Here is a 25,030-nt window from a genome sequence, read left to right on the forward strand (position 1 = left end):
AAAGACACTCAGTCCAGCTCATCTGTATCTTCACATTCACACTCATCACCATCAGATCTGTAGAGACTGGAAAGACACTCAGTCCAGCTCATCTGTATCTTCACATTCACACTCATCACCATCAGATCTGTAGAGACTGGAAAGACACTCAGTCCAGCTCATCTGTATCTTCACATTCACACTCATCACCATCAGATCTGTAGAGACTGTAAAGACACTGAGTCCAGCTCATCTGTATCTTCACATTAACATCCCCATCAGATCTGTAGACACTGTAAAGGCACTCAGTCCAGCTCATCTGTATCTTCACACTCACACTCATCACCATCAGATCTGTAGAGACTGTAAAGACACTCAGTCCAGCTCATCTGTATCTTCACATTCACACTCATCACCATCAGATCTGTAGAGACTGGAAAGACACTCAGTCCAGCTCATCTGTATCTTCACATTCACACTCATCACCATCAGATCTGTAGAGACTGGAAAGACACTCAGTCCAGCTCATCTGTATCTTCACATTCACACTCATCACCATCAGATCTGTAGAGACTGGAAAGACACTCAGTCCAGCTCATCTGTATCTTCACATTCACACTCATCACCATCAGATCTGTAGAGACTGGAAAGACACTCAGTCCAGCTCATCTGTATCTTCACATTCACACTCATCACCATCAGATCTGTAGAGACTGGAAAGACACTCAGTCCAGCTCATCTGTATCTTCACATTAACATCCCCATCAGATCTGTAGACACTGTAAAGGCACTCAGTCCAGCTTGTCTTCCAATTAACATTCCCAATCTTTCTGTTCTTTTATTTGCAGAAGCTCCTGGAAGACTATCTGAATGTGTTACTAGAGAACAGCTTCTGCAGGAACTATCATGGGATGGTGAGAGACTGGGGAACAGCAGACACGCAGGCAGAGATTGGCTCTCTCGTGCAGACTGGGAGATGTGTAGTGTCACACAGCCACTTCTTACAGGAACTTGTGGCATGCAGTGAAACCGCAGTTAAGTATAGTAAAGCTCAGTGAAAGCAGGGTAAAAGCACAGAAGAGTGCAGGACAGCAGTGAAATCAGGGATAAAGCACAGTACAGTGCAATAAAACCCAGTAAAATCAGGGTGAAAGTACAGTACAGTGTAGTAAAGCCCAGTGACATCAGGTAAAAACACAGTACAGTTTGGTAAAGTCTAGTGAACTCAAGGTAAAAGCATAGTACAGTGCAGTACTACACAGTAAATGTGCAGTCGGTAGATGTGTAGTAAAGCACAGTGAGATCATCTGGTGTGAAGATGGTATTACTGTGAAACTGTGGGTCCCCCAAGCCCGTCTACATTGTATGGGTGACAGGGCCTTCTCCTGCTATGCCTTCAAGCTCTGGAACTCTTTGCCCAAGGATATCCGAGAGTCACCTTCTCTAAACTCCTTCAAATCCAGACTCAAAACCCTCTTCTTCAGAAAAGCCTTTACTTAACTGGTTCCATTCTTCACCCCTCTGCTCTTCTTAGTACCACCTTCCACGGTCTCCTCTATTGTTATTGTTGTAATTGTAATTGTGTCTTATCTTGTGAAATCTTCTTATTTATTGTTATTGTCATCCTGTAAAGCGCTTTGAGAAGCCACCTTTAAAGGTGCTATATAAAATAAAGTTTATTATTATTATTATTATTAGATGTGAAGTAAAGTGTAGTAAAGCACAGTGAGCTCAGGGAAGGGCCTGGTGTGGAGATGGTATTGCCAGGGACAGCTGCAGGAGACTCCAACACAGCCAGATGCTCAGTCTATTAACAGTCTAGGCCTGAGCTCGACAGAGTGACTGACAGCACGTGTCCTGTGTGTCTGTGCCCGCACAACAGCTGGAGTTCCTAGACGTCAGCCCTCTGTCCTTCGTCGGGGATCTGGGACCAAAAGGCCTGTAAGTCAAGTCAGACAGCCGAAGCAACACTGCATGCTGTAGCTACTGCTGCCTGTCCTCCCGTTCCCTCTGCTGCCCGTCTCCCGTTTGTCCTCCTCTCCCTTCTCCCGTTCCCTCTGCTGCCTGTCTCCTGTCTGTCCTCCTCTCCCTTCTCTCGTTCCCTCTGCTGCCTGTCTCCTGTCTGTCCTCCTCTCCCTTCTCTCGTTCCCTCTGCTGCCTGTCTCCTGTCTGTCCTCCTCTCCCTTCTCTCGTTCCCTCTGCTGCCTGTCTCCTGTCTGTCCTCCTCTCCCTTCTCTCGTTCCCTCTGCTGCCTGTCTCCTGTCTGTCCTCCTTTCCCTTCTCCCATTCCCTCCTCCCGTCTGTCTGTCATTGTGTGCTCTTAGGGCAGGAATCCACAGTGATCATTCCGGACCGATAGTCAGATGTAGGCTGAATGGCAGTCCTGGGCTCTCATCGAAAGAGGAAGTGCTCACCGAAACAGGAAGTGCTCATTCCTGTAGTTTGGACATTGCTCACCCAGTCCGCCCTGTGCTGTGGCACTAGACCCCAGTGACCACAGCTGAGCAGCGGGTACGTTCAGAGGTGGCCATGACATTCTCGGCTTGGAGCACAACGGCGCCGCCCCTGTGGCAGGGTGAGGGTTTGGTCGGAGAGGCAGGCAGTGAATTGGAACGTGAAGCGTCTCCTCTCAAGCTGTTCTCTGTCCTCGGCGTCCAGAGCGCTGAAAGACTACCAGCCCGATTTCGCCTTGCTGAAAACCAGGAACCAGGACTCCCGAAAGTTCAGTTTGCTCGGAAGAGGTGCCTACGCGAGAGTCTGGTTTGAGGCCTGTTTTTCTCCTCCTTGGTGTTCGTTTCGGAAGAGAGACTGCAGAGGCGCCCCGTGCAGAGCGTGCCCTGCTCGTGCCTGTTGCTTGCTGGGGTGGGCTCCGGTCCCCCGCGGTGTAGAAGGCGGCCGGTCCGCAGGGGTGAGAGCGCTGAACGAAACATTTCAGGGTTTGCACCCATCAGCGCTGCCGGTAAGGAGAGAGAAGAGCGACTCCGGGGGAGGCGGGGGAACGGGAGTGCTCACGAGTGAAGAGCTCGCGCCAGCTGCACCGGCAGCACACCCGGGCCACTGCACCTGCTGCTCGCGTGGAAACCCGGATCCAGTCCCAGCAGCACCAAGGCTGGCCCGCTGGGTCGCCAGACCGGTCTTTTAGTCTGCTGCCGGCCCGCTGGTCACTCTGTCTGTCTGTTCTAGGGAGGGCTTTATCCTGAAAAGGTCAGGAGGTCACCGCATCCTGGGGCTCAACTGCTTCGGCCACCACCAGTTCTGTTACCGCTGGTCCCGCCGGTGAGAGAGGACGTCTGTCCTTCACTCAGTAGTGTGTCTGTATTAACCCCTCTCTCTCAGTGCAGTGTTAATGTACTGTAGTGTCCAGTGTGTCTGTATTAACCCCTCTCTCTCAGTGCAGTGTTAATGGACTGTAGTGTCCAGTGTGTCTGTATTAACCCCTCTCTCTCAGTGCAGTGTTAATGGACTGTAGTGTCCAGTGTGCTGTATTAACCCCTCTCTCTCAGTGCAGTGTTAATGGACTGTAGTGTCCAGTGTGTCTGTATTAACCCCTCTCTCTCAGTGCAGTGTTAATGGACTGTAGTGTCCAGTGTGTCTGTATTAACCCCTCTCTCTCAGTGCAGTGTTAATGTGCTGTAGTGTCCAGTGTGTCTGTATTAACCCCTCTCTCTCAGTGCAGTGTTAATGGACTGTAGTGTCCAGTGTGTCTGTATTAACCCCTCTCTCTCAGTGCAGCGTTAATGGACTGTAGTGTCCAGTGTGTCTGTATTAACCCCTCTCTCTCAGTGCAGTGTTAATGGACTGTAGTGTCCAGTGTGTCTGTATTAACCCCTCTCTCTCAGTGCAGCGTTAATGGACTGTAGTGTCCAGTGTGTCTGTATTAACCCCTCTCTCTCAGTGCAGCGTTAATGGACTGTAGTGTCCAGTGTGTCTGTATTAACCCCTCTCTCTCAGTGCAGCGTTAATGTACTGCAGTGTCCAGTGTGTCTGTATTAACCCCTCTCTCTCAGTGCAGTGTTAATGGACTGTAGTGTCCTGTGTGTACTAACCCCCCCCTCTCTCTTTCAGTTGGCTGGTTGTTAAAGACTCATTTCTCCTCTACATGAAGCCGGAAGCAGGGGTCATCTCTTTTGTGCTGCTCTTTGACCCTGAGTTCAAAGTTCAAGTGGGACGCTGTTACACCGATACAAAGTATGGAGTGTGTATCCAGAACTTTACCAGGTACTTTACTTTTTATGCACTAACATAGCGACATATTAACACACACTGGCACTCACTGTCTGACACTAACACAGGTAGAACCTGACACAGTGTATCAAGACTAGGAGTGCTCTCTGTCGGTGCTCAGTCTGTGTGTGCACTGACACACCCTGTGCACATAGGAGTCGTCTCTCACTGCTCAGCCGAGTCTGTGCACTGTTTGTGTTGACTTTGTCACTCTGCTGCCCCCTGCAGGACACTGGTCATCAAGTGCAGCAGCTACAGGCAGGCGCAGTGGTGGAGCCATGAGATCCACAGGCTGTCGGAGCCCTGCGAATTCCTGCAGACACACCGGTTCGACAGCTTCGCCCCGCCCCGCGAGGACACGCTCGCCAGATGGTGAGAGATCGGTGAAGGGGAGGCGGAGAGAGGGACAGTAGTAGTGGGTATACAGATGACCCATCGGTGGTGTGTGGTGGTGTGTGAGGGTGTTGTTTCCGATGGTGGGGTGTGTTTCATAGGTGTGTGAGGGTGTTGTTTTCGATGGTGGGGTGTGTTTCATAGGTGTGTGAGGGTGTTGTTTCCGATGGTGGGGTGTGTTTCATAGGTGTGTGAGGGTACTGTTTCCGATGGTGGGGTGTGTTTCATAGGTGTGTGAGGGTGTTGTTTCCGATGGTGGGGTGTGTTTCATAGGTGTGTGAGGGTACTGTTTCCGATGGTGTGGTGTGTTTCATAGGTGTGTGAGGGTATTGTTTCCGATGGTGGGGTGTGTTTCATAGGTGTGTGAGGGTACTGTTTCCGATGGTGGGGTGTGTTTCATAGGTGTGTGAGGGTGTTGTTTCCGATGGTGGGGTGTGTTTCATAGGTGTGTGAGGGTACTGTTTCCGATGGTGGGGTGTGTTTCATAGGTGTGTGAGGGTACTGTTTCCGATGGTGTGGTGTGTTTCATAGGTGTGTGAGGGTGTTGTTTCCGATGGTGGGGTGTGTTTCATAGGTGTGTGAGGGTGTTGTTTCCGATGGTGGGGTGTGTTTCATAGGTGTGTGAGGGTACTGTTTCCGATGGTGGGGTGTGTTTCATAGGTGTGTGAGGGTGTTGTTTCCGATGGTGGGGTGTGTTTCATAGGTGTGTGAGGGTACTGTTTCCGATGGTGTGGTGTGTTTCATAGGTGTGTGAGGGTACTGTTTCCGATGGTGGGGTGTGTTTCATAGGTGTGTGAGGGTACTGTTTCCGATGGTGGGGTGTGTTTCATAGGTGTGTGAGGGTGTTGTTTCCGATGGTGGGGTGTGTTTCATAGGTGTGTGAGGGTGTTGTTTTCGATGGTGGGGTGTGTTTCATAGGTGTGTGAGGGTGTTGTTTCCGATGGTGGGGTGTGTTTCATAGGTGTGTGAGGGTGTTGTTTCCGATGGTGGGGTGTGTTTCATAGGTGTGTGAGGGTGTTGTTTCCGATGGTGGGGTGTGTTTCATAGGTGTGTGAGGGTGTTGTTTCCGATGGTGGGGTGTGTTTCATAGGTGTGTGAGGGTGTTGTTTCCGATGGTGGGGTGTGTTTCATAGGTGTGTGAGGGTGTTGTTTCCGATGGTGGGGTGTGTTTCATAGGTGTGTGAGGGTATTGTTTCCGATGGTGGGGTGTGTTTCATAGGTGTGTGAGGGTATTGTTTCCGATGGTGGGGTGTGTGATGGCATTGTGTGTGTCAGTGGTGTACGTAGCTGTGGTGTTTGTCAGTGGTGTGCAATTGTGTGGTGTGTGTTTCCGATGGTGGGGTGTATTTCATAGGTGTGTCAGGGTATTGTGTGATGGTGTGGGGTATGTCAGTGGTGTGCATGGCTGTGGTGTGCATGGCTGTGGTGTGTGTCGGTGGTGTGCGATTGTGTTGTGTGCGATTGTGTGGTGTGTGATGGCGTTGTGTGTGTCAGTGGAGTGTGATGGCCTAGTGTGTGTTAGAGGTGTTTTGTCAGTGGTGTGCGTGGCTGTGGTGTGTCGGTGGCGTGTGAGGGTATTTTGTGCGATTGTGTGGTGTGTGATGGCGTTGTGTGTATTGGCAGGTACATCAATGGCAGGGAGTATTTTGCTGATGTTGCCCAGGCTCTGGAGCAGGCGAGAGAGGAGATCTTCATCACAGACTGGTGGTGAGTGAAGTCACTCTTTCTTCATGCTGTACTCTGCATGCACTGCTCACTGTTTACTGTGCAGCACTTTCATAAACAGGCTGTCACTGGCCTGACGGTGTCGGTCAGTGTGCTGGTCAGTCTCACTTCCTTCCTCTGGCCTCTCCAGGCTCAGTCCTGAGATCTACCTGAAGCGCCCAGCTACCAGCCATTACTGGCGCCTAGACCAGATCTTAAAGCGGAAAGCGGTAAGAACTTCTGGGGTCACACTGGGGTCAGGCTCTGGGTGGGGTCAGGCTCTGGGACAGGCTGGATTAGACGCTGGGACAGTTTAATTATTAGGCTGGTGTGGGGTCAGATTGGGGTCTGGGTTGGACTGGGGTCAGGTGCTAGGACAGACTGGGGTCAAACTGGTGTTGGGCTCTGGGTTGGACTGGGGTTAGGTGCTCGGACATACTGGTGTTGGGCTCTGTGTCTGACTGGGGTCAGGTGCTAAGACAGACTGGGGTCGGTGCTAAGACAGACTGGCGTTGGGCTCTGGGTTGGACTGGGGTCAGGTGCTAAGACAGACTGGGGTTAAGCTCTTAATCGGACTGGGGTCAAACTGGTGTTGGGCTCTGGGTTGGACTGGGGTAAGGTGCTTGGACAAACTGGGGTTGGGCTCTGGGTTGGTCTGGGGTCGGTGCTAAGACAGACTGGTGTTGGGCTCTGGGTTGGACTGGGGTCAGTGCTAAGACAGACTGGTGTTGGGCTGGGGTCGTATTGAGGTCAGGATAGAGTCGGGCTGGTGTTGGGCTCAGATGGGGGGACTAGGGAGTTTTGTTTACCCAAACGTGTTTTTCAGTTGTGTTTATACTGGGGTTACAATAAAGCTCAGGCTGGCAGCGGGGTGGACTGGTTCTGTGTCAAACTAATGGGGGGCTGAAGGCTGAAGTGTAGTTGGGGAGGAGAAAAGAGGAAAGTGAGATGCTGGAGTGCACAGCCTGTGTCTGTCGCCCCCTGCAGGAACAGGGAGTGAAAGTGTGTGTCCTGCTGTACAAGGAGGTGGAGCTGGCGCTGGGCATCAACAGTGACTACAGCAAGAGGAAGCTCATGAACATGCACCCCAATATCAAGGTGAAGGGCAGAGACCCCTCCATATCTTCCTCACTGATCCGGGGATTCTTCTCCTCAGATACTAATGAATGATCGTTAACCTTCATCCTTAAATGAATGTTTGAGGAAAGGGATCCTGATATTTTCCACACGCTCCCATTGCTAATGTGCCAGTGAACGAGAAAGAGTCATGGATGTGTCCCCCTCTCTCTCTCAGGTGATGCGCCACCCCGATCACGTTTCCTCCATAGTCTTCCTCTGGGCGCATCATGAGAAGATGGTGGCCATTGACCAATCGGTGGCCTTTGTGGGCGGGATTGACCTGGCCTATGGGAGGTGGGATGACAAACACTATAGGCTGGCAGACCTGGGGAACATGCTGACAGCCAGTCAGGCAGCAGACCAGCAGGTAAAGTGTGTACTAGACTGTGCAGCATGTCTGTATTAACCCCTCTCTCTCTCAGTGCAGTGTTAATGGACTGTAGTGTCCAGTGTGTCTGTATTAACCCCTCTCTCTCAGTGCAGTGTTAATGGACTGTAGTGTCCAGTGTCTGTATTAACCCCTCTCTCTCAGTGCAGTGTTAATGGACTGTAGTGTCCAGTGTGTCTGTATTAACCCCTCTCTCTCTCAGTGCAGTGTTAATGGACTGTAGTGTCCAGTGTGTCTGTATTAACCCCTCTCTCTCTCAGTGCAGTGTTAATGGACTGTAGTGTCCAGTGTGTCTGTATTAACCCCTCTCTCTCTCAGTGCAGTGTTAATGGACTGTAGTGTCCAGTGTGTCTGTATTAACCCCTCTCTCTCTCAGTGCAGTGTTAATGGACTGTAGTGTCCAGTGTGTCTGTATTAACCCCTCTCTCTCTCAGTGCAGTGTTAATGGACTGTAGTGTCCAGTGTGTCTGTATTAACCCCTCTCTCTCAGTGCAGTGTTAATGGACTGTAGTGTCCAGTGTGTCTGTATTAACCCCTCTCTCTCAGTGCAGTGTTAATGGACTGTAGTGTCCAGTGTGTCTGTATTAACCCCTCTCTCTCAGTGCAGTGTTAATGGACTGTAGTGTCCAGTGTGTCTGTATTAACCCCTCTCTCTCAGTGCAGTGTTAATGGACTGTAGTGTCCAGTGTGTCTGTATTAACCCCTCTCTCTCAGTGCAGTGTTAATGGACTGTAGTGTCCAGTGTGTAGTAACCTCTGTGCGTCTCTCTCTCTCAGAGTGGTGATGTGGTTGATTCGCCCGGTGAGTCGAACCCTGTGCCTGAGACACAGGGCAGTGTTTCGGATCAGCGGCAGGTCAGCCCAGAGGACCTCACCGACAACACCCGGCTGTGGCTGGGCAAGGACTACAGCAACTTCATCACCAAGGACTGGGTCCAGCTGGACCGGCCCTTCGAGGGTAACCAGGCCGCTGCTGCTCCCTGTCCTTCGGTCAGCACTGCTGGGTCAGGGTTAGGACACCCGCCTCGGGCAGCCCTCAGCCCTCGTCCCTCGCAGGGACAGCTCGGAGCAGCCAGTGCAGAACTGGGAGTCTCTCCAGCTCCCTGTCCTTCGGTCAGCACTGCTGGGTCAGGGTTAGGACGCATGCCTGGGGCATCCCTCAGCCCTCGTCCCTCGCAGTGCAGAACTGGGAGTCTTTCCAGCTCCCTGTCCTTCGGTCAGCACTGCTGGGTCAGGGTTAGGACGCATGTCTGGGGCAGCCCTCAGCCCTCGTCCCTCGCAGTGCAGAACTGGGAGCCTCTCCAGCTCCCTGACGCACTGTCCGCTCCCTGCCCTGCCCCTTCCAGCTTCCCAAGCCAGTTCCACTCCAAATCCCATCCTCCCTTTCGTTCTGGCACTGGTACAGGCCCGACCTCGGCCCTTTAGAGCCTGTTCCTCCCTCGACAGCCTCCGGTCCTCTCTCGGGTCCTCCCCAGCCCAGGCATGGCGGCCCCCACTTACCCCGCCTGGCCATTATAGCAGGCTTGTGACCTTTCACCCCAGCAGCTGAATCACCCTGTAACTCGCACCTGGCAGCCCCCTGAAGCTCAGCAGGTGTGAGCCTGGCCAGTACCTGGATGGGAGACCTCCTGGGAAAGCTGAGGTTGCTGCTGGAAGAGGTGTTAGTGGGACCAGTAGGGGGCGCTCACCCTGTGGTCTGTGTGGGTCCTAATGCCCCAGTATAGTGATGGGGATGTTATACTGTAAAAAAGACGCCGTCTTTCGGATGAGACATAAAACGTAAAACCGAGGTCCTTAGTGTCTGTGGTCATTAAAAGTCCCAAGGCCTTTCTCGAAAACAGTAGGGATGTAACCCTGGTGTCCTGGCAAATTTCCCCCTGGCCTCCTAATAATCCCCCTCTCTGAACTGGCTTCATCACTCTGTTCTCCTCCCCACTGAGAGCTGGTGTGTGGGGAGAGTACTGGTGCACTATGGCTGCTGTTGCATCATCCAGGTGGGGCTACACACTGGTGGTGGTGGAAGGGAGTCCTCATTACCTGTAAAGCGCTCTGATGGAGTGTCTAGAAAAGTGCTGGATCAGTGTAAGGAATTATTATTAAGAGTATTGACTAGGTCAACACAGAGGACGTCTTCAAAATCAAAGGTGAAACAAGACCCACATGGAAACTGAGAACAGGAGATACCTCTTTGCACAAAGAGTGGTGGGAGTGTGGTACAAGGAGTCCAGCTGTACTTTTGAAGCTGATAAACTGGCTTTGTTTGATAAATGACTGGATGAGATTCTGGAATAAGTTAGCTACTGACTACCAAAGGAGCTGGGTGGACTGCATGGCCTCCTCTCGTTTGTAATGGTTTTTCTTTCTCTTGCTCTCATCTTCATCTTGTCCTTCTCCTGCCTTCCTCCTCCTCTCCCTCTCTCTCAGATAACATTGACCGCACTGTGGTTCCCAGGATGCCATGGCGGGATATGGCCGCAGTGGTTCATGGGAAGGCGGCTCGAGATTTGTCTCGTCACTTCATCCAGCGCTGGAACTTCACCAAGGTCAGCATGGGCGAGGCACGAGCGAAACTGTAGAGTTCAGCCTGTGTTTGAGGTCATCCAAATGTTTGAGGTCAGGAGTCACACAAAGACTGATCTGAGACTGTGCTGTTCTTTCTTCCAGATCTTCAAGAACAAATACAAAGACGACTTCTACCCCTGCCTGCTGCCCAAGTCACACAGCGCTGCGGACTCGCTGCCGTTCATTGTGCCTCAGACCCGCAGTGCCAGAGTGCAGGTACACACACACACAGGCACAGCACTGCAGACACGCACACACACACACACACACACACACACACACACAGGCACAGCACTGCAGACACGCACACACACACACACACACACACACACACACACACACACACACACACACACACACACACAGGCACAGCACTGCAGACACGCACACACACACGCACACACACACACACACACACACAGGCACAGCACTGCAGACACACACACACACACACACACACACACACACACAGGCACAGCACTGCAGACACACACACACACACAGGCACAGCACTGCAGACACACACACGCACACACACACACACACACACACACAGGCACAGCACTGCAGACACGCACACACACACACACACACACACACACACACACACACACACACAGGCACAGCACTGCAGACACGCACACACACACACACACACACACACACACAGGCACAGCACTGCAGACACACACACACACACACAGGCACAGCACTGCAGACACACACACACACACAGCACTGCAGACACACACACACACACACACACACAGCACTGCAGACACACACACACACACACACACACAGCACTGCAGACACACACACACACACACACACACAGCACTGCAGGCACACACACACGCACTGCAGACACACACGCACACACACACACGCACTGCAGGCACAGCACTGCAGACACGCACACACACACAGCACTGCAGACACGCACACACACACACACAGCACTGCAACCACAACACTGCAGACACTACACACACACACAGCACTGCAGACACACACACGTGGACACACAGACGGACACACACACACACACACACACACACAGGCACTCAGACAGCACTGCAGGCACAGCAACACTACACACACAGCACTGCAGACTCCCTGTGCCAGTGTGGGCACACACGTACGACAGGCCCAGGTCCCGCCAGTCCAGCAGCCTGCTCTGTGCGCTGCAGTCCCTGGGGAAAACCCATCTGTCAGGCCAGGGCTTGCAACTGGCTCCTGTCAGCTCGGGCCTCACTCAGCCACCTGCTTGTTTCCTCTTTCTTCTCCCTGTCGCTGGGGAGCGCCGCTCACAGGCTGTCCCCTGTGTCCTCAGGTCCTGCGCTCGGTGGATCGCTGGTCGGCGGGGACCTGCGAGTGTTCTATACACAAGGCCTACATCGACACCATCGAGAGCAGCGAGCACTACGTCTACATCGAGGTGCGGGCAGCCTGACGGGCCGTCTGGCTCGTTTGGTTGCTAGTAGCTGAGTGATCCCGAGATCCTTCCATCTCTTGAGGAGATTGTAGGGAATTAGCTTCATCACATGGCTGGGCAGTTTGTTCCACACACCCGCCACTCTTTGTGTAAAGAAATGCCTCTTGTTAAAGTCCTTCAAATGCACCTTTGCTTACTTGGTATTAATCCATCTCTGTGTAGAATCAGTTCTTCATCAGCTGCAGTGACGAGAAGAGTGTGTTTAACAGGATAGGAGATGCCCTAGTCGACAGGATTCTCCGAGCTCACAGGTCTGTCTATGGCCACACACACTGCTCAGCTCTCTGATGTTGCTGTGCACAATCCTGCTTTCTCAGTGCAGTGTTAATGGACTGTAGTGTCCAGTGTGTCTGTATTAACCCCCCTCTCTCTGTGCAGTGTTCATGTACTGGAGTGTCCAGTGTGTCTGTATTAACCCCTCTCTCTCTCTCAGTGCAGTGTTAATGGACTGTAGTGTCCAGTGTGTCTGTATTAACCCCTCTCTCTCAGTGCAGTGTTAATGGACTGTAGTGTCCAGTGTGTCTGTATTAACCCCTCTCTCTCTCAGTGCAGTGTTAATGGACTGTAGCGTCCAGTGTGTCTGTATTAACCCCTCTCTCTCTCTCAGTGAGCAGAAAGTGTTCAGGGTGTACATCGTGGTGCCTTTGCTGCCAGGATTCGAGGGAGACATCAGCAGTGGTGGCGGGACCTCGATGCAGGCGATCTTACATTTCACCTACAGGTCAGAAGGCTTTAACACTGCTGCAGTAACTGTATGGTTAGCAGTTTGGCTTTGTCGTGAATTACTTGGTCGTTTAGATGATTAATCAACCAGTCATTTAAATAGACAGAAGTTTGGGAAATTGGTGTGACACAGTTGCTCTGCAGCCCTGTCCTAAGGTCTACGGCTACGGCCCTGTGCCTGAGCCCGTCTCTCCCCGGTCTGTTGCAGGACTATGTGTCGAGGGGAGTTCTCTATCCTGGTGCGGCTGAAGGAGAAGAGTAAGTTCCTCTTCTTCCCACATTCCTCACTGGTCTGTGTCTCGTGCGTCTGTCTCCCTCTGTGTGTCTCTCTTATGTCTCTCTGCGTGTCCATCTGTCTGCCTGTCTGTCTCTCTGCCCGTCTGTGTCTCTGTTTGTCCGTCTGTCTGCCCGTCAGTCTCTTTGCCCATCTGATTGACTGCCCGTCAGTCTCTTTGCCCATCTGATTGACTGCCCGTCTGTCTATCTGTCCATCAGTCTCTCTGTGTGTCTGATTGACTGCCTGTCTATCTGTCTGTGTGTCCGTCTGTCTGCCTGTCTGTCTCTCTGCATGTCTGACTGTGTCTCTGTGTGTCTTGCTCTCAGTGCAAGATGAGTGGAAGCAGTACATCTCTCTGTGTGGTCTGCGGACCCACGCCCAGCTTCCCGGCTCTCTGGTGTCGGAGCTGATCTACGTGCACAGCAAGACCCTCATCGCCGATGATCGGCGCTACATCATCGGTGAGACCCCGTCCTCCCTCTCCGCCCCCAACCCAGCAGCACCTCCTGCTGGAAGACTTCATGATGCCGTCCCACCTCGCTTGGAAACGGGCCGGAGGCAAGCTGTGGCCTCGGAGCTCGGACTCCAGGACCTCGGGCGGCGAGTCCAGGCCAGGAACCACCTGGCACTGAGGCCTGTGGCCCTCTGTCGGCCAGCTGAGTGCCGCCCAGCGCGAAGGCGGTTGTCTGATCGCTGAGCTGATCGATCGCCTAGTACAGATATTGAAAGCATGTTAAGAGTGTTTGTGTGTTACGTTTGTATTAAAATCTTCCTGCATTGTATTTTTCTCTATAATACACTCTTCTCTCTCCTTTTCCCTCTGATACTTCAAAAACTTCTCCCTCTGTCCCTTCCTCACTCTCTCTCGTTTCTCCCTCCCTCCACCCCCCCCCCTCTGTCCCTGCTCCTCTCGCCTTTCTCCCTCCTCTCTCTCCTCTCCCCCTCCTCTTTCCTCTCTCATTTCTCTCTCCCTCCTCTCTCCACTCCCCCTCTCTCTCTGTCCCTGCTCCTCTCGCCTTTCTCCCTCCTCTCTCTCCTCTCCCCCTCCTCTTTCCTCTCTCCTTTCTCTCTCCCTCCTCTCTCCACTCCCCCTCTCTCTCTGTCCCTGCTCCTCTCGCCTTTCTCCCTCCTCTCTCTCCTCTCCCCCTCCTCTTTCCTCTCTCCTTCTCTCTCCCTCCTCTCTCCACTCCCCCTCCTCTCTCTGTCCCTGCTCCTCTCGCCTTTCTCCCTCCTCTCTCTCCTCTCTCCCTCCTCTCTCCACTCCCCCTCTCTCTCTGTCCCTGCTCCTCTCGCCTTTCTCCCTCCTCTCTCTCCTCTCCCCCTCCTCTTTACTCTCTCTTTTCTCTCTCCCTCCTCTCTCCACTCCCCCTCCTCTCTCTGTCCCTGCTCCTCTCGCCTTTCTCCCTCCTCTCTCCCTGCTCTCTCTCCCCCTCCTCTCCCTCCTCTCCCCCTCCTTTCTCTCCCAGGCTCTGCCAACATCAATGACCGCAGCATGCTGGGCAGCCGGGACAGTGAGCTGGCCGTGCTGGTGGAGGACACGGACCTGGTGCCCTCGCTGATGGGCGGCCAGGAGTACCAGGCGGGCCGGCTGGCACTGGCCATGCGGCAGGAGTGCTTCCGGTGCGGAGTCCTCGTCAGCTTTCCTCTTCCTCCTCTTTAGTCTGCTTCTTTACCATTGAAATTGATGATGATGAGGATGATGATGATAATAACACAGATCGGGGTGAGGAGGGAGACACTGCTGCACCAGCTGAGTTAAGGGGGAACTTTAGGAAGGTATTAGGGAGCTCAGGTTGGAATTACCAGGACATCAGGGTCAACAGCCCTGTTCTTACAAACAGTGTCCTGGGATCTTTACTGACTGAGTAGTATGGAGTGAACATGGTTCAACTACAGCACACTGTCCCCTGCCATCCCCTTGAATTCTGGTCCAGGGCGCCCCCTCCTGGTCCTCCAACACCGCAGGCAGCCTTAGTGGTCTCCCACCCCAGTAGTGACCAAGCCTGGCCATGCTGAGCTCCCGAGGTCTGACCAGCTTGGGCTAAAGGGCAGGGTCATTGATGCTTATAATAGTGCTTATCCTGCTATTATTTATATGTTCAATGACTACAAGGTGCTGTCAAGTCATTTATAGCATTGGTGCTGATGATAACTGTGGTTCTGCCACAACCAATACTTGTGAAGAGAGCAGTAATACAACAGGAGAAGTAACTCTTCCCTGCTGTCGTGTTTTAATGTCCAGGGTTCTTCTGGCAGCGGACTCAGACCCCTGCATCGACATCCAGGATCCAATCAGTGACGAGTTTTTCCAGGGGGTGTGGAACAGGATCGCCGAATCGAACGCTGACATTTATGACATGGTGAGTGGGAGAGGAGAACAGGGAGTAACACTTGACACTACAGTACATTAACACTGCGCTGAGGGAGAGAGGGGTTAATACAGACACACTGGACACTACAGTACATTAACACTGCACTGAGAGATAGGGGTTAATACAGACACACTGGACACTACAGTACATTAACACTGCACTGAGGGAGAGAGGGGTTAATACAGACACACTGGACACTACAGTACATTAACACTGCGCTGAGGGAGAGAGGGGTTAATACAGACACACTGGACACTACAGTACATTAACACTGCACTGAGAGATAGGGGTTAATACAGACACACTGGACACTACAGTACATTAACACTGCACTGAGAGAGAGGGGTTAATACAGACACACTGGACACTACAAGTCATTAACACTGCACTGAGAGAGAGAGGGGTTAATACAGACACACTGGACACTACAGTACATTAACACTGCACTGAGAGAGAGGGGTTAATACAGACACACTGGACACTACAGTACATTAACACTGCACTGAGAGAGAGGGGTTAATACAGACACACTGGACACTACAGTCCATTAACACTGCACTGAGAGATAGGGGTTAATACAGACACACTGGACACTACAGTCCATTAACACTGAACTGAGAGAGAGAGGGGTTAATACAGACACACTGAACACTACAGTCCATTAACACTGAACTGAGAGAGAGAGGGGTTAATACAGACACACTGAACACTACAGTCCATTAACACTGCACTGAGAGATAGGGGTTAATACAGACACACTGGACACTATAGTACATTAACACTGCTCTGAGAGAGAGGGGTTAATACAGACACACTGGACATTACTGTACATTAACACTGCAAGAAGATGGACAGAGCGATGTGCTGCAGGGAGAGAGAGAGCTTAATACAGACACACTGAACACTACAGTCCATTAACACTGCACTGAGAGAGAGAGGGGTTAATACAGACACACTGGACACTACAGTCCATTAACACTGCACTGAGAGATAGGGGTTAATACAGACACACTGGACACTACAGTCCATTAACACTGCACTGAGAGAGAGAGGGGTTAATACAGACACACTGACACTACAGTCCATTAACACTGCACTGAGAGAGAGAGGGGTTAATACAGACACACTGACACTACAGTCCATTAACACTGCACTGAGAGATAGGGGTTAATACAGACACACTGGACACTACAGTCCATTAACACTGAACTGAGAGAGAGAGGGGTTAATACAGACACACTGAAAACTACAGTCCATTAACACTGAACTGAGAGAGAGAGGGGTTAATACAGACACACTGAACACTACAGTCCATTAACACTGCACTGAGAGATAGGGGTTAATACAGACACACTGGACACTATAGTACATTAACACTGCTCTGAGAGAGAGGGGTTAATACAGACACACTGGACATTACTGTACATTAACACTGCAAGAAGATGGACAGAGCGATGTGCTGCAGGGAGAGAGAGAGCTTAATACAGACACACTGAACACTACAGTCCATTAACACTGCACTGAGAGAGAGAGGGGTTAATACAGACACACTGGACACTACAGTCCATTAACACTGCACTGAGAGATAGGGGTTAATACAGACACACTGGACACTACAGTCCATTAACACTGCACTGAGAGAGAGGGGGGTTAATACAGACACACTGGACACTACAGTCCATTAACACTGCACTGAGAGAGAGGGGGGTTAATACAGACACACTGGACACTACAGTCCATTAACACTGCACTGAGAGATAGGGGTTAATACAGACACTGGACACTACTGTCCATTAACACTGCACTGAGAGAGAGGATGTCTGTGTCTTAATGTCCTTTCTCTGTTCTGTTTTCAGGTCTTCCGGTCTCTCCCCTCTAACTCGATCCACAACCTGCGGATGCTGAGGGAGTACGTCTCGGTGGAGCGGATGGCGGAGACGGACCCCGACAGGGCAAGAGAGGAGCTAGCTGGGGTCAGGGGTTACCTGGTCCACTTCCCCCTTCACTTCCTGTGTGAGGAGTACCTGCTGCCTCCCCTCAAAAGCAAGGAGCGCATGGTCCCCATGGAGGTGTGGACATAGCAGGGGTGCGTGGGGGGAGTGTTCCCCTTCCCCTGGTGGCATCACACTGCAGCAATATTCTCCACTTCCCGGGCCATTCCGATCTCCTGTCCTAGTCCGCCCTTTCCCGCTTCCTGGACAGTACCTGAGAATTCATCAAGTTAGTGTGCTATCCCAAACACCTGTGACAGCTCTGATACCTGGGACGGTCTGTGACACCATTGATGGGCTATGACACCTGTGAAGAGTTGTGACACCTGGAACAGGTTGTAACACCTGGAACACCTGTGACGGGCTGTGACACCTGTGACTCTTGTGACGGGTTTTGACGGCTGTGACACTGGGAACAGGTTGTGACACCTGTGACTCCTGTGATGGGCTGTGACACCTGGAACATGTTGTAACACCTGGAGCACCTGTGACGGGCTGTGACACCTGTGACTCCTGTGATGGGTTGTAACATCAGTGACACCTGTGACGGGTTGTGACACCTGGGACAGGTTGTAACACCTGTGATGGGTTTTGACGGCTGTTACACTGGGAACAGGTTGTGACACCAGTGACTCCTGTGACGGGTTGTGACTCCTGTGAAAGGTTGTAACACCAGTGACTCCTGTGACAGGTTGTGACACCTGTGGCAGCTGATGGGCTGTGACAACTGGGTCAGGTTGTGACACCGGGAACAGGTTGTAACACCAGTGACACCTATAATGGGCTGTGACACCTGGGACACCTGTGATGGGTTGTGACACCTGTGCACGGAGGAGCTATGAACTGGGCCCCAGTATAAATGAAGAGGAACATGTTTCGCTGGACCAGGCTGGGAGCTCATCATGGGCACTTGGAACAAGCGGTGCCTGGCGCTCGAGTCGCGCTCACAGAAAGAGTGCCTAACTCACGGGGACGGTTGATTTGATTCAGCCCTCCTCCTCGGCGCACACAGGTGCACGAGGGAGTCTAGGCAGAACACGTCCACAGATTTTTCTGACTGTCTTCACATCCTCAGGGAGTAGGACATGTCCGTGTCTGATTCGCTGCCCCAGCCTGGGACAGTGGAAGCATAAACCCGAGAGAGCTGCATCAGCAGGGGCGCGGGCGGGTCTGTGCCCGCTGGTGGACACTGGCGATCTTGGCGCCCTCTGCTGGCTGATAGTGATGTTAGCACTCTGCTGCTGGCACCGGTGATGTTCCCGGGGGCTCCTGAGTGCACAGTTTTCAGGATGCGATACTCTCGAACAGGGCAGCCCACTGTAGAAAGGGGACACAATTAAAACATATACGCAAATAACAAGGCTTTTGTGCATCGAAAATGATAGGAATCGAAGTTCTTTGGCGGAGTTCACCGCTGCCCCTGTGTCTATCAGTCATTACCGTTTCCAGTCGGCTGACATGTTCCCGGCCAGCTGGGTTAATTCTCCATGGCGTGTTGGACTGTAGCAGCTGTAACGGAGCCCCGGTCGTGCTTTTCTCTTAACGACGAATACAAGCTTTGTGCAGATTCCCAACGCTGGCAACTGTAACATTTGCCCGGGGTGAAAAAACCATTCATGCTGGCTATTAGATCTGGTTTGGGGCTGGTGGGGGGAATGTGCTTTTCCAAAACAAGCTTCCCTTAAACTAGAACAACAAAGCTGGGACACACCACCAAGCACAGATTGCACCACACACTAACACAGCAGCTGTCTTGGCACAAGGCACCCCACTGTTCCTGACCTGGGCGTGATCACTACCAGTGGCTACTGGTGCTCCAATCAAGGTGTTCCTATGGGTTTGCGGTAGAATTCCTTTCTTAAGCCGCTGACGCGATGTTTGTGGTATCTGTTTTTGGCAAGGAATGAATGGAAGAGAAAACATCTTTGAAACCTTCGCAGAGAAAACTTGCTGGAATGTAGGGATTCTCGATAAGTAGCTAGAAAAGACTGGGGAATTATTCTCAAGGAACATTCCAGCCCTTGAAAATGCTGCAAATATCAAGGCAGAAGAAATCTTGCAGTAGTTTGCTGTTCTGTAATATTGTAAAACATTGAACAGTAAAGTGCAATAAAGTCCTGGTGAAATCAGTGTATAGTAAGGTCCAGTCAGATCTGTAAAGACACTCAGCCCAGCTCAGCTGTACTTTTTTATTGAGACTCCATCATGAACTTACTGTCAAACCCCCTTGTACGGTACTGCACTGTGCTGTACTGTACTGTGGGATACAGATCAGTGCTCTACTGCACTGTGCTTTGCTATACTGTGGGATACAGATCTGTGATCTACTGCACTGTGCTGTACTCTACTATGGGATACAGATCTGTGATCTACTACACTGTGCTGTACTGTGGGATACAGATCTGTGCTCTACTGCATTGCACTGCACTGTGGGAAACAGATCAGTGCTCTACTGCACTGTGCTTTGCTGTACTGTGGGATACAGATCTGTGCTCTACTGCACTGCACTGTGCTGTGCTGTACTGTGGGTTACAGATCTGTGATCTGCTGTACTGTACTGTGGGATACAGATCAGTGCTCTACTGCACTGTGCTGTGCTGTACTGTGGGATACAGATCTGTGCTCTTCTGCACTGCACTGTGGGATACAGATCAGTGCTTTGCTGTACTGTGGGATACAGATCTGTGCACTACTGCACTGTGCTGTACTGTACTGTGGGATACAGATCTGTGATCTACTGCACTGTGCTTTACTGTACTATGGGATACAGATCTGTGATCTACTGCACTGTGCTGTACTGTACTATGGGATACAGATCAGTGCTCTACTGCACTGCACTGTGCTGTACTGTACTGTGGGATACAGATCTGTGCTCTACTGCACTGTGCTGTACTGTACTGTGGGATACAGATCTGTGCTCTACTGCATTGTGCTGTACTGTGAGATACAGATCTGTGCTCTACTGCACTGTGCTGTACTGTACTGTGGGATACAGATCTGTGCTCTACTGCACTGTGCTGTGCTGTACTTTTGGATACAGATCTGTGCTCTACTGCACTGTACTGTGGGATACAGATCTGTGCTCTACTGTACTGTACTGTGGGATACAGATCTGTGCTCTACTGCACTGTACTGTACTGTGGGATACAGATCTGTGCTCTACTGCACTGTGCTGTACTGTACTGTGGGATACAGATCTGTGCTCTACTGCACTGTGCTGTACTGTACTGTGGGATACAGATCTGTGCTCTACTGCACTGTGCTGTGCTGTACTGTGGGATACAGATCTGTGCTCTACTGCACTGTGCTGTACTGTACTATGGGATACAGATCAGTGCTCTACTGCACTGCACTGTGCTGTACTGTACTGTGGGATACAGATCTGTGCTCTACTGCACTGTGCTGTACTGTACTGTGGGATACAGATCTGTGCTCTACTGCACTGTGCTGTGCTGTACTGTGGGATACAGATCTGTGCTCTACTGCACTGTGCTGTACTGTACTGTGGGATACAGATCTGTGCTCTACTGCACTGTGCTGTACTGTACTGTGGGATACAGATCTGTGCTCTACTGCACTGTGCTGTACTGTACTGTGGGATACAGATCTGTGCTCTACTGCACTGTGCTGTACTGTACTGTGGGATACAGATCTGTGCTCTACTGCACTGTGCTGTACTGTACTGTGGGATACAGATCTGTGCTCTACTGCACTGTGCTGAACTGTACTGTGGGATACAGATCTGTGCTCTACTGCATTGTGCTCTACTGTACTGTGGGATACAGATCTGTGCTCTACTGCACTGTGCTTTGCTGTACTGGGAGAGCTGTGCGGTAACAGGCAGTCTTATCTGGCAGAGAGGGAGGCAGTTAAGAGAAGTGTTTGAGAGAGAAGAGAGGAACAGAGCGTACTGTTACTGTGCAGTCTGTGGGCGGCTTGTTTCTCTCTCTGCGTACAGTACCTCTCTCTAACTCTTCCTCGCTCTCGCTCGGTCAGGCAGTGAGAACCGTGCCACCAGTATGCACGGAGCTGTTGTTATGGAGACAGTTAGCAGGAGACGGATCAGGGTTTTGCGAAGGGGGAGAGGAGGACAGGAGTGAGAGGAAGGAGGAAAGGGGGTGGCGAAGTGTTATAATTATAATCACTCATCGTCGCTGCAGCTTTTGCAGCCGTTGTCCTGGCAACCGCTGATTTTATTTTTAAAAAATGCTGTTATTGGGGAAGAAATGTATACACACATAAAAAGAATTGGAACAAATGTAGGTTGTAAACTTGAGGACAAAAAAGGGCATCAGAAGATAGAAAGTGACAGGGAGGCAGTGTGGGCTAGTGTTCAGAGCTGAGGCAGTGAGAGAGAGGGAGGCAGTGTGAGCTAGTGATCAGAGCTGAGGCACTGGGAGAGAGAGGGAGGCAGTGTGAGCAAGTGATCAGAGCTGAGGCACTGGGAGAGAGAGGGAGGCAGTGTGAGCTAGTGATCAGAGCTGAGGCACTGGGAGAGAGAGGGGGCAATGTGGGCTAGTGTTCAGAGCTGAGGCACTGGGAGAGAGAGGCAGTGTGGGCTAGTGTTCAGAGCTGAGGCAGTGAGAGAGAGGCAGTGTGAGCTAGTGTTCAGAGCTGAGGCACTGGGAGAGAGAGGCAGTGTGGGCTAGTGTTCAGAGCTGAGGCAGTGTGAGCTAGTGTTCAGAGCTGAGGCACTGAGAGAGAGGGAGGCAGTGTCGGCTAGTGTTCAGAGCTGAGACACTGAGAGAGAGGGAGGCAGTGTCGGCTAGTGTTCAGAGCTGAGACACTGAGAGAGAGGGAGGCAGTGTGGGCTAGTGTTCAGAGCTCAGGCACTGGGAGAGAGAGAGGCAGTGAGGGCTAGTGTTCAGAGCTGAGGCACTGGGAGAGAGAGAGGCAGTGTGGGCTAGTGTTCAGAGCTGAGACACTGAGAGAGAGAGGCAGTGTGGGCTAGTGTTCAGAGCTGAGACACTGAGAGAGAGAGGCAGTGTGGGCTAGTGTTCAGAGCTAAGGCACTGGGAGAGAGAGGGGGCAGTGAGGGCTAGTGTCCAGAGCTGAGGCACTGGGAGAGAGAGGGAGGCAGTGGGAGAGGCAGTGTGGGCTAGTGTTCAGAGCTGAGGCACTGAGAGAGAGGCAGTGTGGGCTAGTGTTCAGAGCTGAGGCACTGGGAGAGAGAGAGAGGCGGTGTGGGCTAGTGTTCAGAGCTGAGGCACTGGGAGAGAGAGAGAGGCAGTGTGGGCTAGTGTTCAGAGCTGAGGCACTGAGAGAGAGGGAGGCAGTGTCGGCTAGTGTTCAGAGCTGAGACACTGAGAGAGAGGGAGGCAGTGTCGGCTAGTGTTCAGAGCTGAGACACTGAGAGAGAGGGAGGCAGTGTCGGCTAGTGTTCAGAGCTGAGACACTGAGAGAGAGAGGCAGTGTGGGCTAGTGTTCAGAGCTCAGGCACTGGGAGAGAGAGAGGCAGTGAGGGCTAGTGTTCAGAGCTGAGGCACTGGGAGAGAGAGAGGCAGTGTGGGCTAGTGTTCAGAGCTGAGACACTGAGAGAGAGAGGCAGTGTGGGCTAGTGTTCAGAGCTAAGGCACTGGGAGAGAGAGGGGGCAGTGAGGGCTAGTGTCCAGAGCTGAGGCACTGGGAGAGAGAGGGAGGCAGTGGGAGAGAGGCAGTGTGGGCTAGTGTTCAGAGCTGAGGCACTGAGAGAGAGGCAGTGTGGGCTAGTGTTCAGAGCTGAGGCACTGGGAGAGAGAGAGAGGCGGTGTGGGCTAGTGTTCAGAGCTGAGGCACTGGGAGAGAGAGAGAGGCAGTGTGGGCTAGTGTTCAGAGCTGAGGCACTGGGAGAGAGAGAGAGGCAGTGTGGGCTAGTGTTCAGAGCTGAGGCACTGGGAGAGAGAGAGGCAGTGTGGGCTAGTGTTCAGAGCTGAGGCACTGGGAGAGAGGGAGGCAGTGTGGGCTAGTGTTCAGAGCTGAGGCACTGAGAGAGAGGGAGGCAGTGTCGGCTAGTGTTCAGAGCTGAGACACTGAGAGAGAGAGGCAGTGTGGGCTAGTGTTCAGAGCTAAGGCACTGGGAGAGAGAGGGGGCAGTGAGGGCTAGTGTCCAGAGCTGAGGCAGTGGGAGAGAGGCAGTGTGGGCTAGTGTTCAGAGCTGAGGCACTGAGAGAGAGGCAGTGTGGGCTAGTGTTCAGAGCTGAGGCACTGAGAGAGAGGCAGTGTGGGCTAGTGTTCAGAGCTGAGACACTGAGAGAGAGAGGCAGTATGGGCTAGTGTTCAGAGCTAAGGCACTGGGAGAGAGAGGGGGCAGTGAGGGCTAGTGTCCAGAGCTGAGGCAGTGGGAGAGAGGCAGTGTGGGCTAGTGTTCAGAGCTGAGGCACTGAGAGAGAGGCAGTGTGGGCTAGTGTTCAGAGCTGAGGCACTGGGAGAGAGAGAGGCAGTGTGGGCTAGTGTTCAGAGCTGAGGCACTGGGAGAGAGAGAGGCAGTGTGGGCTAGTGTTCAGAGCTGAGGCACTGGGAGAGAGAGAGGCAGTGTGGGCTAGTGTTCAGAGCTGAGGCACTGGGAGAGAGAGAGAGGCAGTGTGGGCTAGTGTTCAGAGCTGAGGCACTGGGAGAGAGAGAGGCAGTGTGGGCTAGTGTTCAGAGCTGAGGCACTGGGAGAGAGAGGCAGTGTGGGCTAGTGTTCAGAGCTGAGGCACTGGGAGAGAGAGAGGCAATATGGGCTGGTGTTCAGAGCTCAGGCAGTGGGAGAGAGGCAGTGTGGGCTAGTGTTCAGAGCTGAGGCACTGGGAGAGAGAGAGGCAGTGTGGGCTAGTGTTCAGAGCTGAGGCACTGGGAGAGAGAGGCAGTGAGGGCTAGTGTTCAGAGCTGAGGCACTGGGAGAGAGAGGCAGTGTGGGCTAGTGTTCAGAGCTCAGGCACTGGGAGAGAGAGAGAGGCAGTGTGGAATCTGGAATTTAATTAAACTTCTAATGAGGTATGGTTTGTAGAGGTCTTAACTGGTGATTTTTAATGCAAGCTTTAAATTACTGCACTACAATGTAATACTGCACATCAAACTTTTCTGGTCTTTAAGAACTTTTTATTATTGTTTTAAAACCCTAACATTTTTATATTCTAGAAACCTGAAAAGGTGAATTTTAATAAAGTCACTAATTTTCTCGCAAATGTGTGTGTTTGGTTTAAAAGCTCCTCTGAAGAATGAATTGTGCTTGTTGTAACCGTGAGCAAGATGCTTCAGTGAATTGCTGAGCTGTATAAATGAGATGAAATATAGCAGAATAGAAACAATAGCTTCTCTTTCCTCTCGCTACAGGTGAGTGGACAATACAGGTTGAGAGCAAAAGAGGTGCACAGTGCAGCCAGCTGGCTGGTTCGCTGGCATGGCCTGGCCACACCTGCTTTTACTGATGAGAGGGAGAGGCGCACCTTTTCACCTTTCAGTGCATTTTGTTGTCTGTTACCATTGTCTAATCGGGTACAAAGGGTCACTTCTTCCACTCCCTGGTGCCCAGATATCTCTAGGTTTCGTCTGAGGTTATCACTAAACCTCCACACCTCCTGACTCTACTGAGAGCTGAGTCAACCCTGACGGCCTTTCAGCAACTGGCACATCAGAGAGCAGAACAGATGGTCGGCAACACGAGCTTCCTGCTTCACGCAGGGCGTCGCAGACACCTCGGGCTTCCTCGCGAGCGGAGCCCATCCGTCTCCGGCGTGGGAATTCTGGGAGTGTTCATGTCCTGCAGGCCCCTGAAACACCTGAGCTGGCCTGTTTTTCCAGCTCCTGTGGGAGGGAGGGGGGAGAGTCTCTCTCTTCCCCT

The 25,030-nt window shown here is 52.1% G+C and overlaps 1 protein-coding gene across 9 annotated transcripts in view; it reads left to right on the forward strand.

The window, feature by feature from the left end:
• Positions 1-24,374, forward strand: part of pld2 (phospholipase D2) — a 38,517-nt gene extending 14,143 nt beyond the window's left edge. For 6 of the 9 annotated variants that reach the window (XM_088628332.1, XM_088628333.1, XM_088628330.1 and 3 more), the window contains 21 exons: positions 828-1,013; positions 1,862-1,920; positions 3,163-3,255; positions 4,045-4,197; positions 4,432-4,575; positions 6,220-6,303; positions 6,452-6,530; positions 7,288-7,398; positions 7,595-7,786; positions 8,584-8,764; positions 10,231-10,349; positions 10,471-10,584; positions 11,705-11,809; positions 12,029-12,117; positions 12,474-12,587; positions 12,798-12,847; positions 13,193-13,327; positions 14,333-14,486; positions 15,109-15,226; positions 17,095-21,642; positions 22,035-24,374. In XM_088628332.1, coding sequence (XP_088484458.1) covers positions 828-1,013; positions 1,862-1,920; positions 3,163-3,255; positions 4,045-4,197; positions 4,432-4,575; positions 6,220-6,303; positions 6,452-6,530; positions 7,288-7,398; positions 7,595-7,786; positions 8,584-8,764; positions 10,231-10,349; positions 10,471-10,584; positions 11,705-11,809; positions 12,029-12,117; positions 12,474-12,587; positions 12,798-12,847; positions 13,193-13,327; positions 14,333-14,486; positions 15,109-15,226; positions 17,095-17,319 — 2,505 coding nt within the window. In that variant the 3' untranslated portion in view covers positions 17,320-21,642; positions 22,035-24,374. Of the gene's footprint in view, positions 1-827; positions 1,014-1,861; positions 1,921-3,162; positions 3,256-4,044; positions 4,198-4,431; positions 4,576-6,219; positions 6,304-6,451; positions 6,531-7,287; positions 7,399-7,594; positions 7,787-8,583; positions 8,765-10,230; positions 10,350-10,470; positions 10,585-11,704; positions 11,810-12,028; positions 12,118-12,473; positions 12,588-12,797; positions 12,848-13,192; positions 13,328-14,332; positions 14,487-15,108; positions 15,227-17,094; positions 21,643-21,687 lie in introns of all 9 variants that reach the window. The other 3 variants (XM_088628334.1, XM_088628329.1, XM_088628335.1) reach the window with 3 other exon arrangements.
• The last annotated feature ends 656 nt before the right edge of the window (positions 24,375-25,030 follow it).

The sequence above is a fragment of the Lepisosteus platostomus genome, chromosome 4 (genome assembly GCF_059453375.1).
Source record: "Lepisosteus platostomus isolate fLepPlt1 chromosome 4, fLepPlt1.hap1, whole genome shotgun sequence".
NCBI classification, from domain to species: domain Eukaryota; kingdom Metazoa; phylum Chordata; class Actinopteri; order Semionotiformes; family Lepisosteidae; genus Lepisosteus; species Lepisosteus platostomus.